This window comes from Chrysochloris asiatica, unplaced genomic scaffold (assembly GCF_000296735.1).
Source record: "Chrysochloris asiatica unplaced genomic scaffold, ChrAsi1.0 scaffold00128, whole genome shotgun sequence".
NCBI lineage: Eukaryota > Metazoa > Chordata > Mammalia > Afrosoricida > Chrysochloridae > Chrysochloris > Chrysochloris asiatica.
This window is the reverse complement of record NW_006408646.1, coordinates 379,983-394,374: the sequence shown is the minus strand read 5'-3', so window position 1 is coordinate 394,374 and position 14,392 is coordinate 379,983. Positions and strand designations below refer to the sequence as shown.

Genomic DNA, 14,392 nt, shown 5'->3' with positions numbered 1-14,392 from the left:
CTGCCTGGGACTACTCTTCTCAGAGTGGAGAAAGACAAGTTTCCACCTCTCTGAGACACGGCCACTAGATGAGGCACAGTGGCTGGAAGGGTAGGGAGGCAAACAGGACCTGGTCCATGGGAGCCCCAGGCTCATATAAGAAGCAGGCATGTTCTACAAGGAAGTCTCCAGGCCCTCCCCAGTCATTGTCCTGACAGGACCTAGACATCCTGCAGGAGTACTCCAAGTTGGAGGCACTGGAATATTTCCCTCTCCACTATGGCATTCTTTTTCTCCCAAAGGCTTAACTGAATTTGGCTCAGAAAACCAAGCATGTGTGTAGAATGCAGTCACCCATGGATTTAATACAACTGGCTGCGTGGACTCCCAGCTTATCCAGTCCATGGAGAAGAGGGATGGGAGAGAATGACATAACCCCCGCAAGCAGTGGTTTAGGGTATCTGGTCAGAAGCGTACAGCTGGGTCGGACACCATATTATTTGCCAGAAGCAGACCCAGCAATCCCAGTCTTAAAACTATACCCAGAAATGAAGACAGGAATGGAAACAGAAACCTGCATACCAATGTTTGTAGCATTACTTTTCACAATAGCTAAAATATGGGAATAATCCAAATGTCCATCAACAGATGAGTAGATAAACACAATGAGGTATAGGCATGTGTCAGTCATGAAGAGCTATGGAGTCCTGATGCATGCCACCCCATGGATTAATCCTGAAAACGTTGAGCTGAGTACAATATGTCAATCACAAAAGGGCAAAGACTGAACTCACTATTATGAAAGAAGCAAATATAAAGATACCAAGGATTACTAGTAAGCCGCACCCCCCATCCCGCATGATGGGAGGGAGGAGACAAGGGGGAGGTTTTGCTCAGGAACTATTGAGCTTATGTAGATGGTGGTGGAATGATCTGGAAAAGAATAACAAGCATGGCTGGACAATATGAAGAACGCCATCAGTGTCACACTGACGGCGTAGAAATTGTGTTAGCGAGTGTTTTGTTGTCCATCTTTTTAGCACAATTTAAAAGAGAAAAAGAATGGAGTGGGAGAAAGTCAGCTACAAGGAAATAAAACTGCTTCTTCTTATAACTCTGGTGTTGGTGGTAGTTATGTACCGTGGAGTCGGTTCCGACTCATAGTGATCCTCTACAGGGTTTCCGAGGCTGTAAATTTTTATAGGAGCAGAAAGCCTCATCTTTCTCCCGCGGAGCGGCTGGTAGTTTTGAACTGCTGACCCTGAGCCCGATTCGTAACCACTAGAACAGCCCGATTCGTAACCACTAGAAAGGCAACACACACTAGGGGGCATGTTGGCACAACATGACCAACTGGGAGGAACACAAGACTAAAGGACAACTACAGTAATTCCTGTAGTATCAACAATCCTGCAACAATAAAACTAACAGGAATTTACGAATGGTTTCAGTTAGATGGGTATGCTAAAGAGGTATGGGAGGGCACACAGTCTCCTACAGAAATAGATTTGGTTGTGAATATTTCTACACACATAATTATAAGTTGTTTTTGTTATTAAGCTGCAGAAAAAAATGAGGCTTTCTGCTCCATCAAAGATTTACAGCTTTGGAAACCCTATCCAGGGTTGCTATGAGTCAGAATTGACTTGACAATATACAACTACAACCATCACCACTATATGTACTCTATTGCAATGCCACTGAGGGGACTCAGAGGGTTCCTGAGGCTGTAAACATCGGAGGGAGCAGAAAGCCTCATCTTCCTCCTGCAGAGCAGCTGGTGGGCTTGAACCACCGACCCTGTGATTCATAGTCCAGTGCTTATCCTATGGAGCTGCTGCACTCCCATAATCCTAGGTGCTGCATAAATATATTAATATAGAGGACACCAGAGTCACATTCATAGAAACTTCTACACCTTAAGGGACAAAGTTAAAGGACCATAGATTCCCGGTACAACTGTATCAACTGGTACAGCACAGATGCTGAGAGCAGTCATCTCTAGATACAACTATTGGTCTATTTCCATCCAGAGGAAAGGAGAGTGTAGAAAAATCGAAGATTCAAGGAAGCAATGAGTCCAGAAGGCTAACGGACCACATGAACCACAACCTACAAAATCCTGAGACCAAAGAACTAGATGGTGCTCAGCTACCACTACAGACTGCTCTGAGTAGGATTTGGACAGAGTGGGAGGAAAATGTAGAACAAAAAATCAAATTCAAATTCACACACACACACAAAGACTTATTGTCTGACAGAGACCGGAGGAATCCTGACACTATGGCACTAAGACATCCTTCTGATCTGGAACTGAAGCCATTCCCAGGGATCACCTTTAGCCAAACAATAAATAAACCCATAAAATAAACAACAGCATTCTAGAGGAATGTGTTCCTTTGAACATTTCATTACATAAGATCAAAAGGACCACATTTGCCCAAAAGTAAAGTTAAGAAGAAGGCAAGGAGGAATAGAAAATTCAGACAAGAGGAAACGAAGCCCAGGGTGAAAATTGGAGGGAATACAACTAATGTTATGGGGCACTTTATGTACAAATGATTGAATGGGAGACTAATTTGCTCTGTACAGCTTTACCTAGAGCATAAAAAAAATGTTTGGTTTTGTTTTTACTATAGAAGTTTTTGCTACTTCTTCCATGGTTCTCCATCATCAATAGATAAAGTCCAACTTCTTGGCAACGCACCAGGGTCCTCCAGGATCTGGACCCTCTTGTTTTTCCTAGATGATCCTACTATTCCCAGCTCAAGCAACACCAGGATACACAGAATGTTCTTTCCACACCTCTGCCTTATTGATCCTGTTAAAAAGTCTGCCTAGACTAGCCTTCCTTGACTAATTTCTATTTGTTCTTTCAGATTCTGTTCAGATTTTGATAGGAAATGCAGCCAAAGTAGCCCTGAGAGGTAAATGCATAGCCTTAAAATATTTGTTACCAAACAAAATAAACTAATAATAAATGAACTGATTTTTCAATGCCAGAATCAGGAAAAACCCAGCACGCAAACCTTTAAAAAGTATCAGGGCAAATTCCATAAAGAGAAAAAGCAGAAATAGTGCAGTCCTATAGTATTTCTGTCCCTTTCCACTCAGAGTCCCTCAAATTTTTTATCCTCTCTTCAAAGTGGGGATGTACAGTATATGATTGTGTTCTCATGTCCTAAAGCCTTAAAAGTCAGGAAATTCCTTCCTGTGTTTACCCTCGGCCCCTCCTGCTGTTCAGTGTGATACTGTAGGGGACAGAGGACATGGAATACCTGTTGAGTCCTTGAACATCCACATGCTGTCCACCTCCTCCTCCAAAGGGGACCTGCTTTCGGATTCACTGAGTCGGCTGCGCCGATGGGAGTGGGAGATGGGAGCCCGGCGGCGGCTTCTCTTGTTAAGCTGCACCCGAGTCTTTAGGGCACTTGAGTCAAGGACTGAGGTTTGCTTTGAGGACAATGGAAGAGGAAGATGAAAAAAGCAAGGAAATCATCAATTGAGAGTATTAATCATCAATTAGGGCATCACCCACAGAAGCTGGATGTAGCCTTATTGATACACAAGGTATTATTTTGATGGTACAGTGGCTGTCCTTCCCACATTTTAATAATGACCTAGACATCCTGAATTTCTTCAGGAAACATACCATGCGGGCTTACTGTATTGATCAAATGGACCAATGAACCTGAGTGCCCAATCACTGCCTGGCACACACAGCAGGCACACGGTAAAGGGAAACACAGAGATAGGTGGTGACTGTGCAGACACTGGTTGGAAGTGAACCTGGGTCTCCTTCATGGAAGGTGAAAATTCTACCACTCACCCACCACTACCCTCCAGAACATTTCACACACATACTTTGATTCTGGTGAGGTCAACTGGACAACAACTGGTTTTGGAGTTCCTGGGTGGTGTCAACAGTTAAGGTGCTAGACTGCCGATTGAAAGGTTGGAGGTTCAAGTCTACTACTCAGAGGCAATCTACTTCCAAAATATCAGTTACTGAAAACTCCATGGAGCAGTTCTATTTGACACATACAATGTCACCATGAATTGGAGCAGACTCAAGAGCAAGTGGTTTCTGGTTTGTTCAGAAAAGGGCTCTCAAGCCCAGAAGCTCTCATCCAGCTCCCTCTTCTATCCAGAATAATCTATGGTGCAGGTCTGGGAGTAGAGGAACCAGCCTGCTAAGTCCTCAGCACTCATTCTCATTCATCCTAGAGGATATACATGATGAGCAGAGGAGGGTAAATGATGCTTTCAAAGATCTCAATGGAAGGGCCATGGGTGCAGACCATCCCAGGAAGGGTAGCAGTGGGTCCAGCAAGGAGATAAGGCAGCAACTGGTTCCGTGATCTCCTGGGAGAGGGTAACGTAGAACCAGATCTCTGGGTCAATATCCTGCTCAATTTAAATACTAGCTGTGTGACCTTTGGTTTGGCCAAATACTAGACTAGTTGCTGATCTAGTCTAAATGTGATGTGATGTGATGTCATGTCATATCATGCCATGTACTATATTATACAATACTATAATGAATGCAGTTAATATAATATAATTAATGTAATATAAGTATACTTTCCATAATATAATGCCATCAGCTCCCATAATGCCATGTGATATGATTTCATCACTCTCCAGGGTATATATAATCTCATGTAACCCATCAATCTTTAGGAAGCAATGACTGGTTTCAGCACAGACTTACATCAATGAAGGAGAAGTCATCCATTCTCTGAGTGGAGCAGGCATCTGGCAGGGGTGGTCCCTCTGTCCCATCGGTGGAGTCCAGGTCGGCACTTGAGCGGTCCACACTGGTGCTTCGCTGCCCCCTGGAGCCATCATTCAGGTCCCCAGCTGAGGTGGGCTCTGTCTGGGATGACAGAGAGGACAAGCGGCTGCTGGGTGGCTGTCTCCGTGTCGATGTGGCACTGCTGTCTGGGGACGAGGACTTGGGGGCCAAGCTGCAGAAAGGGGAGGAAAGGAGACACAGTCAAAGAGGCTGCTTTGGAGAACAGAAAGGATGTGCTGTGTACTCGCATGTGAACAGCAAGGGGTCAGTCTCACCCTGCTCAAGAAGGCTCAAAGCCTGTACTATCCAAACTGGAAGCCATGCACCCTGAGTGGCTATTGAGCGAACTCTTATGATCTACAGGGTTGGTGTGACTGATTTTTGGAAGTAGATCAGCAGGCCTTTTGCCTAGTCTGTATTACTCTGAAGCTCCGCTGAAACCTTCCCGGCATCAGAGCACCAGGCAAGGCTCCACTGAGAGATGGGTGGTGACTGTGTAGACACTGGTCGGCACTGAACCCCGGGTCTCCTTCATGGAAGGCGAAAATTCTACCACTCACCCGCCACTACCCTACAGAACATTTCACACATCATGTGTCTCTCCCATAGTACTATTGGGGAGTTCTACACTGGACAGCGCTTAACAACTCTGACACCCTAAGTTGGAATTGACTCAAGGGTAACTTTTTTTTTTTTTTTAAAGAGAATTGAAACCACATAAGATAGAGAAAATTTATAAATAAACCAAGTCATTACTTGCTCTTCCCACAAATACACATTTAAAAAACAAACTAAGAACATGTAAGAGCCCAGCAAAGCATTCATGGGCTAGGTTGTTGTTGTTGTTGTTAAGTACCATGGAGTCAGTTCTGACTCATAGCGACCCTGTACAGGGTTTCCGAAGCTGCAAATCTTTACGGGAGCAGAACGCCTCATCTTTCTCCTGAGGAACAGCTGGTAGTTTTGAACTGCCAACCTTGAGGTTAGCAGCCCGATTCGTAACCACTACACTATTAGGAGCTGGGTTGTTTTTGTTGTTAGGTGCCATTGAGTCAGTACCGGCTTATGCACAGCAGAATGAAACACTGCCCAATCCTGGGCCAACCTCACTACTGTTGCCACATTTGAGTCCATCGATGCTGCCACCTGGCCAGTCCATCTCATTGGGGGTCTTCCTCTTTTTCTCTGACCCTCCACCTTACCAAACATGATATCCTTCTCCAGTGAATGGTCCCTCCTGACAATACGTCTGACGTATGAGAGACAAAGTTTGGCCATCTTGGCTTCCAAAGAGCACTCTGGCTGCACTTCTTCCAAAACGGATCTATTGATTCTTTTGACAGACCATGGCACTTTCAATAGTCTCCTCCAACACCAAAACTCAAAAACATCAATTCTTCTACAGTCTTCCTTATCCATTGTCCCGCGTTCACATGCATATGAGGTTATTGAAAATACCATGGCTTGGGTCTGGTGCACCTTAGTCCTCAAGCTGACATTTTTGCTCATCAACACTTTAATAAGGTCTTGTGCAGCAGATTTGCCTAATGCAATAATATGTCATTTGAGTTCTTGACTGCTGCTTCCATGAGTGTTGATAGTTGATCCAAAAAGAATGAAGTCCTTGACAACTTCAATCTTTTTTCCTTTAATAAGAATGCTGTTTATTGGTCCAGTGGTGAGGATTTTTGTTTTCTTTACATTGAAACGTAATCCATACCTAAGTATGGGGCTGAGTAGGACAGGACGTCAATCCCTTGAGCTCTACCTCCGCCCTGGGAAGGTCTGCCCCAAGACATCCCAAGGTGCTGCACATCAGAATTACAATCACATTTTTGACAGCTTTGGGATAATGTGATTGCTTGGAATAAATAGGATGTTGGGGTTACGAGGTGAGATTGAGACAAATCTAGCCCAAAATGTGGGCAATATTGCAGCAGAAGCAGCAGATGGCGCCACCACCCCATGACTGGGAGAACAGACGCTCCCTAGCCTGGTACTGAGGGAAGACAGCAGGGGGCGCTCACCCAAGGAGCAATCCCAGGTCTCAACCCTTCTCTAAGAACTGGGGCGCTGAGACCAGGAAAGAGAATGGAGCCTCCCCAGGGTCACATGGTAAGATAGGCAAAACTGAGACCCAGCTTTCCAGAATTGTAGTTCGGGGATCTTACAAGCACTTTCTAGTAAAATATAAGGGGTCTCAAAAGGTTTATGGAAAATTCCATTATCTTTTCATTCCATCTTTCCATAGTTTTTGAAGCCCCGTGGTATAGGTAAGCTCATCAACTACACACATTTCACAGGTTAACAATCATAAATATTTCCCAGACACCATCAGAAACTTCTGCTTCCATTTTCCTGTTGTTGCTGCTGGGTGTTGGTTTCTACTCATAGCGATCCTATGAGAAAGCGTTTAACTGCCCCATAGGGCTTCGGAGTCTGTCCATGTTTATAGGAGCAGGCTGCCAGGTCGTTTTTCCATGAAGTTGATGGTGGGTTCGAACCACTGGCTTTTTGTGCTTAACTGCTGTGCCACCAGGGCTCCTTGCTTATTAACTAAATGTTTCATAGATTGACTTCCCCCCCCCCCCCCAAAAAAAAAAAAAAAAAAACTTTCCTGGGAAACTATCTGAAACCTCTGCTTCTTTTTTCCTTTTTCCATCAATTCCATCATCAGCTATTGCTATGGGACATTATCCCGTGGAGCGGTCTGACTAGTCCTAATGGAAAGAAACTGAGGTTCGAGTCCAACACAGCTACAGCCACACTGGGTAGTCCCTGCTTCTCTCCCTAAGCCTTGGTTTCCTTGATGGGGCATGCTACCCACAGGTGGGGAAACTGAGTCACGCTGTGCATGACACAGTTGATTTAAGACTATGAACCTGCAGACATGGGCTGCAGAGAGCTGACTCCACCGGCTCACAGGGGCAGGTTCCTGTGCTCTATCCATCCAGAAGGGAGGTTATACATTGTAGCAATAGTGTATCAAGCTCCTACTAAGCACCAGAATAATGGTAATTGTCATCCTGTTATCCTCCCATGAATCCTCAGGCTATAGGGGGCTTCTCCTCTGCAAAACGAGGTCACGGGGTTAAATGAGTTCACCAGTTGAAGTGGCTACAACAGTGCCAGGCACAGATGTTCAACAAACACTGGCTGTTTTCTTAAGTCTTGGTGGTGCAGCAGGACTGTTATCCTAAAGGTATGTAGTTCTAACCCACCAGCCACTCCAAGAGAAAGATGAAGCAGTCTGCCTCGGTAAATACTGACAGACTCGGAAACCCTAGGGAGCAGTTCTACTTTGCTCTGTGGGGTTGCTGTGAGTAAGAACAGATTTGATGGCAAGTGGGTTTAGTTTGGTTTTGAATTTACGTATATAAATATGAGGGGGCTCTTTAAGAAGTTGGTGGGAAAATTCCATTATCTTTTAATTCCATTCTTCCACCTCATACACAATCTATCCTCATTACTGATATTACTGCTACAGAGGAAGCTGGAAGGTGGACTTAGTATTTGCGAACTCACTAATTTGATGAAAATAGTCAAGGGGAGTTTGCATGCATGGAATAGCGGGAGCTTCCCAGCTGAGGTGGAACAAGGCTGGTTGAGTATTAGTATTATTTCAATATCTGTGGGGTCTTTATAGGACAGAACTACCACAAGTACTGAGAACGGACTGGATGGATAGACAGACATACAGGTATGGATACACAGATCTAGATATAGATACACATACACAGATATATATATATAGATAAAAAATCACAGCAATATATAGAACAAAAGTCTGGCATACAACAGAGACACATGGGACAAAACCATTACTGAAAGTGATGCCTGCAATTCAGGGATTACAGGCCCTTCTCATTCATTTTCTTTATCTTTTTTTTTTGGTCCTTTCTAAATGTCTTTTGAAAACAAGAATGATAACAGAAACTATCAAAACAAACAAACAAAAACCATGGCTTTCCAGTTGATTTTGATTCTTAGTGACCCCAGAGGAAACAGTGGAACTTCCCCATAGGGTTTCCAAATCTCAATGAAGCAGGCAGCCTCACCTCTCTCCCTCAGAACAGCTGGTGTCTTTACACAGTCGACCTATCAGTTACCAGCCCAATGCTTAACCCACTGTAGTAGCGTTGATTTCAACTCATAGCGACCCAAAAAACAAGAGTAGAACTGCCCCACAGGATTTCTGAGACTGTCAACCTTTATGGAAGCGGACTGTCTCAGCTTTCTTCCCTTGGAGCGGCCTGATGGGTTCAAACTGTTGACCGTTAGGTGAGCAGCCTAACACTTAACTCACTGCACCACCAGGGCTCCTTACGATAGACCATGCCACTGTTGTTAAGTGCTGTTGTGTCGCTCCCACCTCATAACTACCCTGTATAGGATTTCTGAGGAGTGCCTGGTAGGTTCGAACCACTAACCTTGCAGTTAGCAGTCCTGTACTTATTCTACTGCACCATACCAGAACTCCATTACAGACCATTATTGTTGTTGTTAAATGCCATCGAGTCAGTTCTGACCCATAGTGACCTTGTATTGGGTTTCCAAGGAGCAGCTGGTGAGCTTGAACTGATCACTTTGTGGTTCAAACCGACTTTGCAGTCCAGCTCATTAGCCGACAGCACCATGCCAGGTCTAATAATACAGAAATCAGCAGCAGGTGGAGACCGCTGCCTACCTCTCCCCACTCTGACGCTGTTCCGTCCACGTCCCATACTGGCTGTCAGCTTCCTGTACAAGGGAGTCTGTGTCCTTGGCCTCGGGCGGCCGCCTGGAAAAACACTGCTTCAGCTGGTCCTGCAGAGACAAACCAGAGGAGAGATTTTGTTGTGGGGGAAGTGCTCAGGATGCCATAGCAACTGACACAGATCACGTAAAGTCACATCACTGGGGTTCAATCCTACCCCAGCTTCCCACTGTTCTTGGACCCCCAAAATCCAAAATTGTTCCCATGGAGTCAGCTCTGACTCATGGTAACCCTGTTTGTTACAGGTTTTCTTGGCTGGAATCCTATGGAAGGAGATTGCCAGGTCTTTCTTCGGCAGCACTGTGGAGTGAGTTTAAACCACTGACCTTTAGGTGAGCAGCCGAGCACAAACACTTGTCCAATCAAGCACCTGCAGCTCCCACCCACACCACACACCAAACCCACTGCTTTTCAACTCATAGCAACCGACAGGACAGAGGAGAACTGCCCCATAGGGTTCCAAAGGTTGTAAGTCTTCATGGGAGCAGACAGTTTCATCTTTCTCCCTCAGAGAGACTGGGTCAGTTTGAATCGCTGACCTTGTGGCTAGCAGCACACTATTTAACCACTTTGTCACCAGGGGTCCCATTGTGCTTCTGTCACTGCAGTGTGCCCTGGAGTTAGTTCCAACTCATAGCGACCCTGTGTAGGGTTTTCAAGGAGCAGCTGGTGGGTTTGAACTGTCAATGTGTGGTTAGCAGTCTAGTGCTTATCCTACAGTGTCAAAACAGATGCAAATATCTTGGCTAGGCACTGGGGTGGGTAACCACCCTGGTTGACCGATGACTGAGGGATGTGGGACTTGCAGTGTGAAAACTGAGCAAGTGGGGATGAACTGGGTGTCTTTCCTGGAGTCGCCCAGTCTCTCTCTAGCTCACTGATGCCTGCCTCCCACCACAGTCAGACAGAACCTCTCTCAGTTGTCAATGTTCCTTGGACTGTCTGGTCTAGCCCAAGGTGGGGTCCCCCATCTCCACCTCACCCCCACTTGGAGAAGATAACCTGAATCAGGTGTCATGGTAAGCCAATGGCATGGATCATCTCCCCACCACAATCTCATGTGGTAGCTCTAACTATCATCCCATTGTACAGATGTAGTAAACTGAGGCCTAGACAGGTGAAGCAACAAGCTCCAAATCAAATGAATCCCATAATGACAAGTGGAATTCAAACCCGGGCAGTAGCCATGGACCACAAATCCTCACTGGTCATGCTGTTGTGACCTGTCCAGTTATGGGTCCTGCCCTTGGCGTCCCAAGGGGGCAAGCACTCTGGTGGTGCTGACCATAGGGCTCTCCCCAGACAGCCCGTAAATCTCCACTGAAGGAGTCAACAAACTGGTCAACAAACTAAAAGCCCACTCTCGGGTGACGTAACCATGGAACTGGCCACCGCTGGGGCTTTTATTTTGAGTGGGGAGGAGCTGGAAGGCCACTGATGACCTAAAATGGCCCAGGCTGCCTGAGGTTAGACCTATGCTCCCAGGTGCCATGTTTTAGAGGGGAACCCTTGATTGAATTGAAGGCAACTAGCAACAATCACCTGTGGCTCCTTAACTTCAACTTTAACCAATTAAGATGAAATAATATTAAGAATTCAGTTCCTCGGTTGTACTAAACCACATTTCATGGTCACCCATGACTGGTGACACAGTACTGAACAGCACAGATCTAGAACTTCCCATAAACATAACTGACCACCTGCCCAGAAACAATGCTGTGTTTGGAGTCAGAATACCTAGATTTGAATTCAACCTCCATCACCTACACAGAAATAGCTGTGTGACCTTGAGCAAGTTACTTAACCTCTCTGGGCCTCACTCTCTGGCACCAAACCCAATGTCATCGAGTGGATTCTAACTCACAGCAACTCTACAGGACAGAGTAAAACTGCTCCCTAGGGGTTCCGAAGCTGTGCCTCCCCTTTCTTTCACGGAGCTGCTGGTAGGTTTGAACTGCCAAACTTTGAACACTCAACCAAGTAGACCACTAGGACTCCTATCTGGCACATAGCTGATATTCATGATCTGGTTGACTGTCACAGCGATGGCATTTACTATACTTCCAGATTGTTGTTGGTAAGTGCCATTGAGTCAATTATGACTCACAGCAACCCTACACAGGGCTTCCGAGGAGCAGCTGGTGAATTTGAACCACCAACCTTGCAGTCCACACCACCTTGTTGTCGAGTGCTTATCCTATAGTGCCACACCAGGACTCCTCTCTTCCATGTAGACCTCCAATTTTGGAGCCATTTAGGGGTTAGGATTATCTAAGGGAATTCATTGTGTAAATGAGGCTTAAGAAAGTAAGCTGTTTATCTGCATGTTTGCCAGCTAGTATCCTGGTAACCATGTGCTCATTACAAATTATTTATGTCTTATCACTCCAGCAGACCCTGGCAGCACTTCAGATCCACAATGCTCATGATTACCTCCAGCCACGGCGCTCAAGATCAACCAGAAATAAAAAGTCCAGGAACTCTTATAAAACTTTGTCCAAGTCTATCTTTCTTTTCTCCCCCGTTTTCAGGAAAGACATTTTCCTAATTCATCTGATCTCACTGATGCCAGAAGAGCAGATATCAACAAGATAGTCTGAAAATGCAATTGGGAGCCAACATAAACATGGAAGAACTGCCTCGGGGACCACGTTGTTCTGATTCGTGACAACCCCAAATGCTCTTGTCACAGGACCAGATCTCCAGGTCTTTTCTCCTGGTGACCTGCTGGATGGGTTCAAGTCACTGACCTTTCCTTTAGCAGGCGAGCGCTAAACTGTTGCATTACTAGGATTTCTTCCTTAGGAATTTTAAAATAAAACAAACAAACAAAAAATGCCATTGAGTTGATTTCTCTTAATGACCCTCTAGGGCAGAGTACAACTGCTCCATTAGGTTTCTGAGACTGTTGATCTTTATGGGAGCAGACTGAGTTTGAACTGCTGACCTTGCAGTTAGCAGCCCGGTGCTTAACTTTCTGCCCCACCAGGGTTCCTTTGTTGTTATTGTTGTTGTTAAGTGCTGTCAAGTTGGTTCCAACCCATAGCAACCCTGTATAGGATTTCCAAGGAGCAGGTGCTGAGCTTGAACCACCATCCTTGTAGTTCAATGGCTTTGCAGTCTGGCGCATTAATCCACAGAGCCGTAACAGGGCTCCTTAGGAGCTTATATATCAAAATGTGTCCCCATCAGGGGCATGTGCTAATTCCCTGTGACAGGCACCCCTAATTGGGATCAGGGCCCGGTTTGTCTTTTGTCCAGTAGAGCTGAGAGGACCTTGAGCTCATTTGGTCAGCTCTTCCTTTTCAAATGAAATCAGACACAGAAAGAAGTGTGCAGCTCAAAAGTCAGAGGTGAGGGGCTGCAGCCCAGCAGTTCCCCTTTGTCCTGAGGCTCTGGGAGGTCCTAGTAAGGAGACAGATACAAACATACTCTGGAAGGCTTCAACAACTTGGCAAGTTGACAAACTACTTGCTCACCAAGCCCCAAAGCCACTGATGGCTGAGGACTAGGGGGCTGGTCTGACTGTCTCTACTCATAAGCTATCCAGGACGGCTGGGGAAACCAGGCTAACTAAACAAGACGTAACACATGTCACGAAATTTAAAACATGTATACCCTTTGACTCAGCAATTTTAGTTCCAGAAGTATATCTCGGAGAAATCATTATATACTTGCCAAGATTTTTGAAAACAGATACTCCTTGCAGGGTTGGTTATTATTGCACAATTTTGGGAACAACCTAAATGTTAGAAAAACCATAAGAAGAGGATTGGTGAAATATGAGCTTGGAATGCGCTCAGCCAATGAAAATGATGTTCAGAAATATTTACTGTCCTGGAAAGATGTCTACCACACACTGTTATTGTTAGGTGCTGTTGAATTAGTTCCAACTCAGCAATCCTGTGTACAACAGCAAGAAACCCTGCCCGGTCCTGTGCCATCCTCACAATCGTTCCTATGCTTGAACCCACCATGCAGCCACTGTGTCCATCCATCTTGTGGAGGGGCTGAACATTATGTCCTTCTCCAGGCACTGGTCCCTCCTGATCACATGTCCAAAGTATGTAAGAAGTCTTGCCAACCTAGCTTCTAAGGAGCATTATTCAGCTGTACCTCTTCTGAGAATAACTTTTTATATGCCATACACTAGCAAAGAAGCTCTGGTAGCATAGTGGTTACAAGTCGGGCTGCTAACCTTAAGGTCAGCAGTTCAAAACTACAAGTGGTTCTGCGGCAGAAAGATGAGGATTTCTGCTCCGTAAAGATTTACGGCCTTGGAAACCCTATGCAGAGTCGCTATGAGTTGGAACCGACTCCATGGCACACCACCACTACCACACCATACTAGGAAATAATTATAGAGTCCTGGTGTGGCACTGTAGGATAAGCATCGGACTGCTAACCTTACCATTGGTGGTTCAAACCCACCAGCTGCTCCTATAAGTTGGAACCTACTCAACAATACTTAACAACAACAAGAAAACAAATAATTATGGAGCGTTGGTGGCACTACAGGATAAGCAATGGACTGCTAACCACAAGGTCCAGCAGTTCAAATCGACCAGTTGCTCCTCAGGATAAAAATGAGGCTTTCTGTCATAAAGATTTATAGTCTCGGAAACCATTTAGAGGGTTACTATGAGTCAGAACTGACTAGACAGCACCAAATAAAAACAGCATATGATACTAACAATAACACTGGATACTAACAATAACACTGCGATACTAACAATAACACTGGATACTAACAATAACACTGGATACTAACAATAACACTGGATACTAACAATAACACTGGATACTAACAATAACACTGTGATACTAACAATAACACTGCGATACTAACAATAACACTG

At 45.2% G+C, this 14,392-nt stretch overlaps 1 protein-coding gene across 1 annotated transcript in view; it reads right to left on the bottom strand.

Moving 5' to 3' along the window:
* Positions 1 to 14,392, bottom strand: part of KIAA1671 (KIAA1671 ortholog) — a 160,229-nt gene that overhangs the window by 4,367 nt on the left and 141,470 nt on the right. Inside the window, exons 5-7 of the mRNA XM_006869292.1 lie at positions 9,465 to 9,583; positions 4,694 to 4,949; positions 3,258 to 3,432 (exon numbers count right to left, since the gene is read on the bottom strand). Of these exons, the coding sequence (XP_006869354.1) occupies positions 3,258 to 3,432; positions 4,694 to 4,949; positions 9,465 to 9,583 (550 nt within the window). The remainder of the gene's footprint in view (positions 1 to 3,257; positions 3,433 to 4,693; positions 4,950 to 9,464; positions 9,584 to 14,392) is intronic.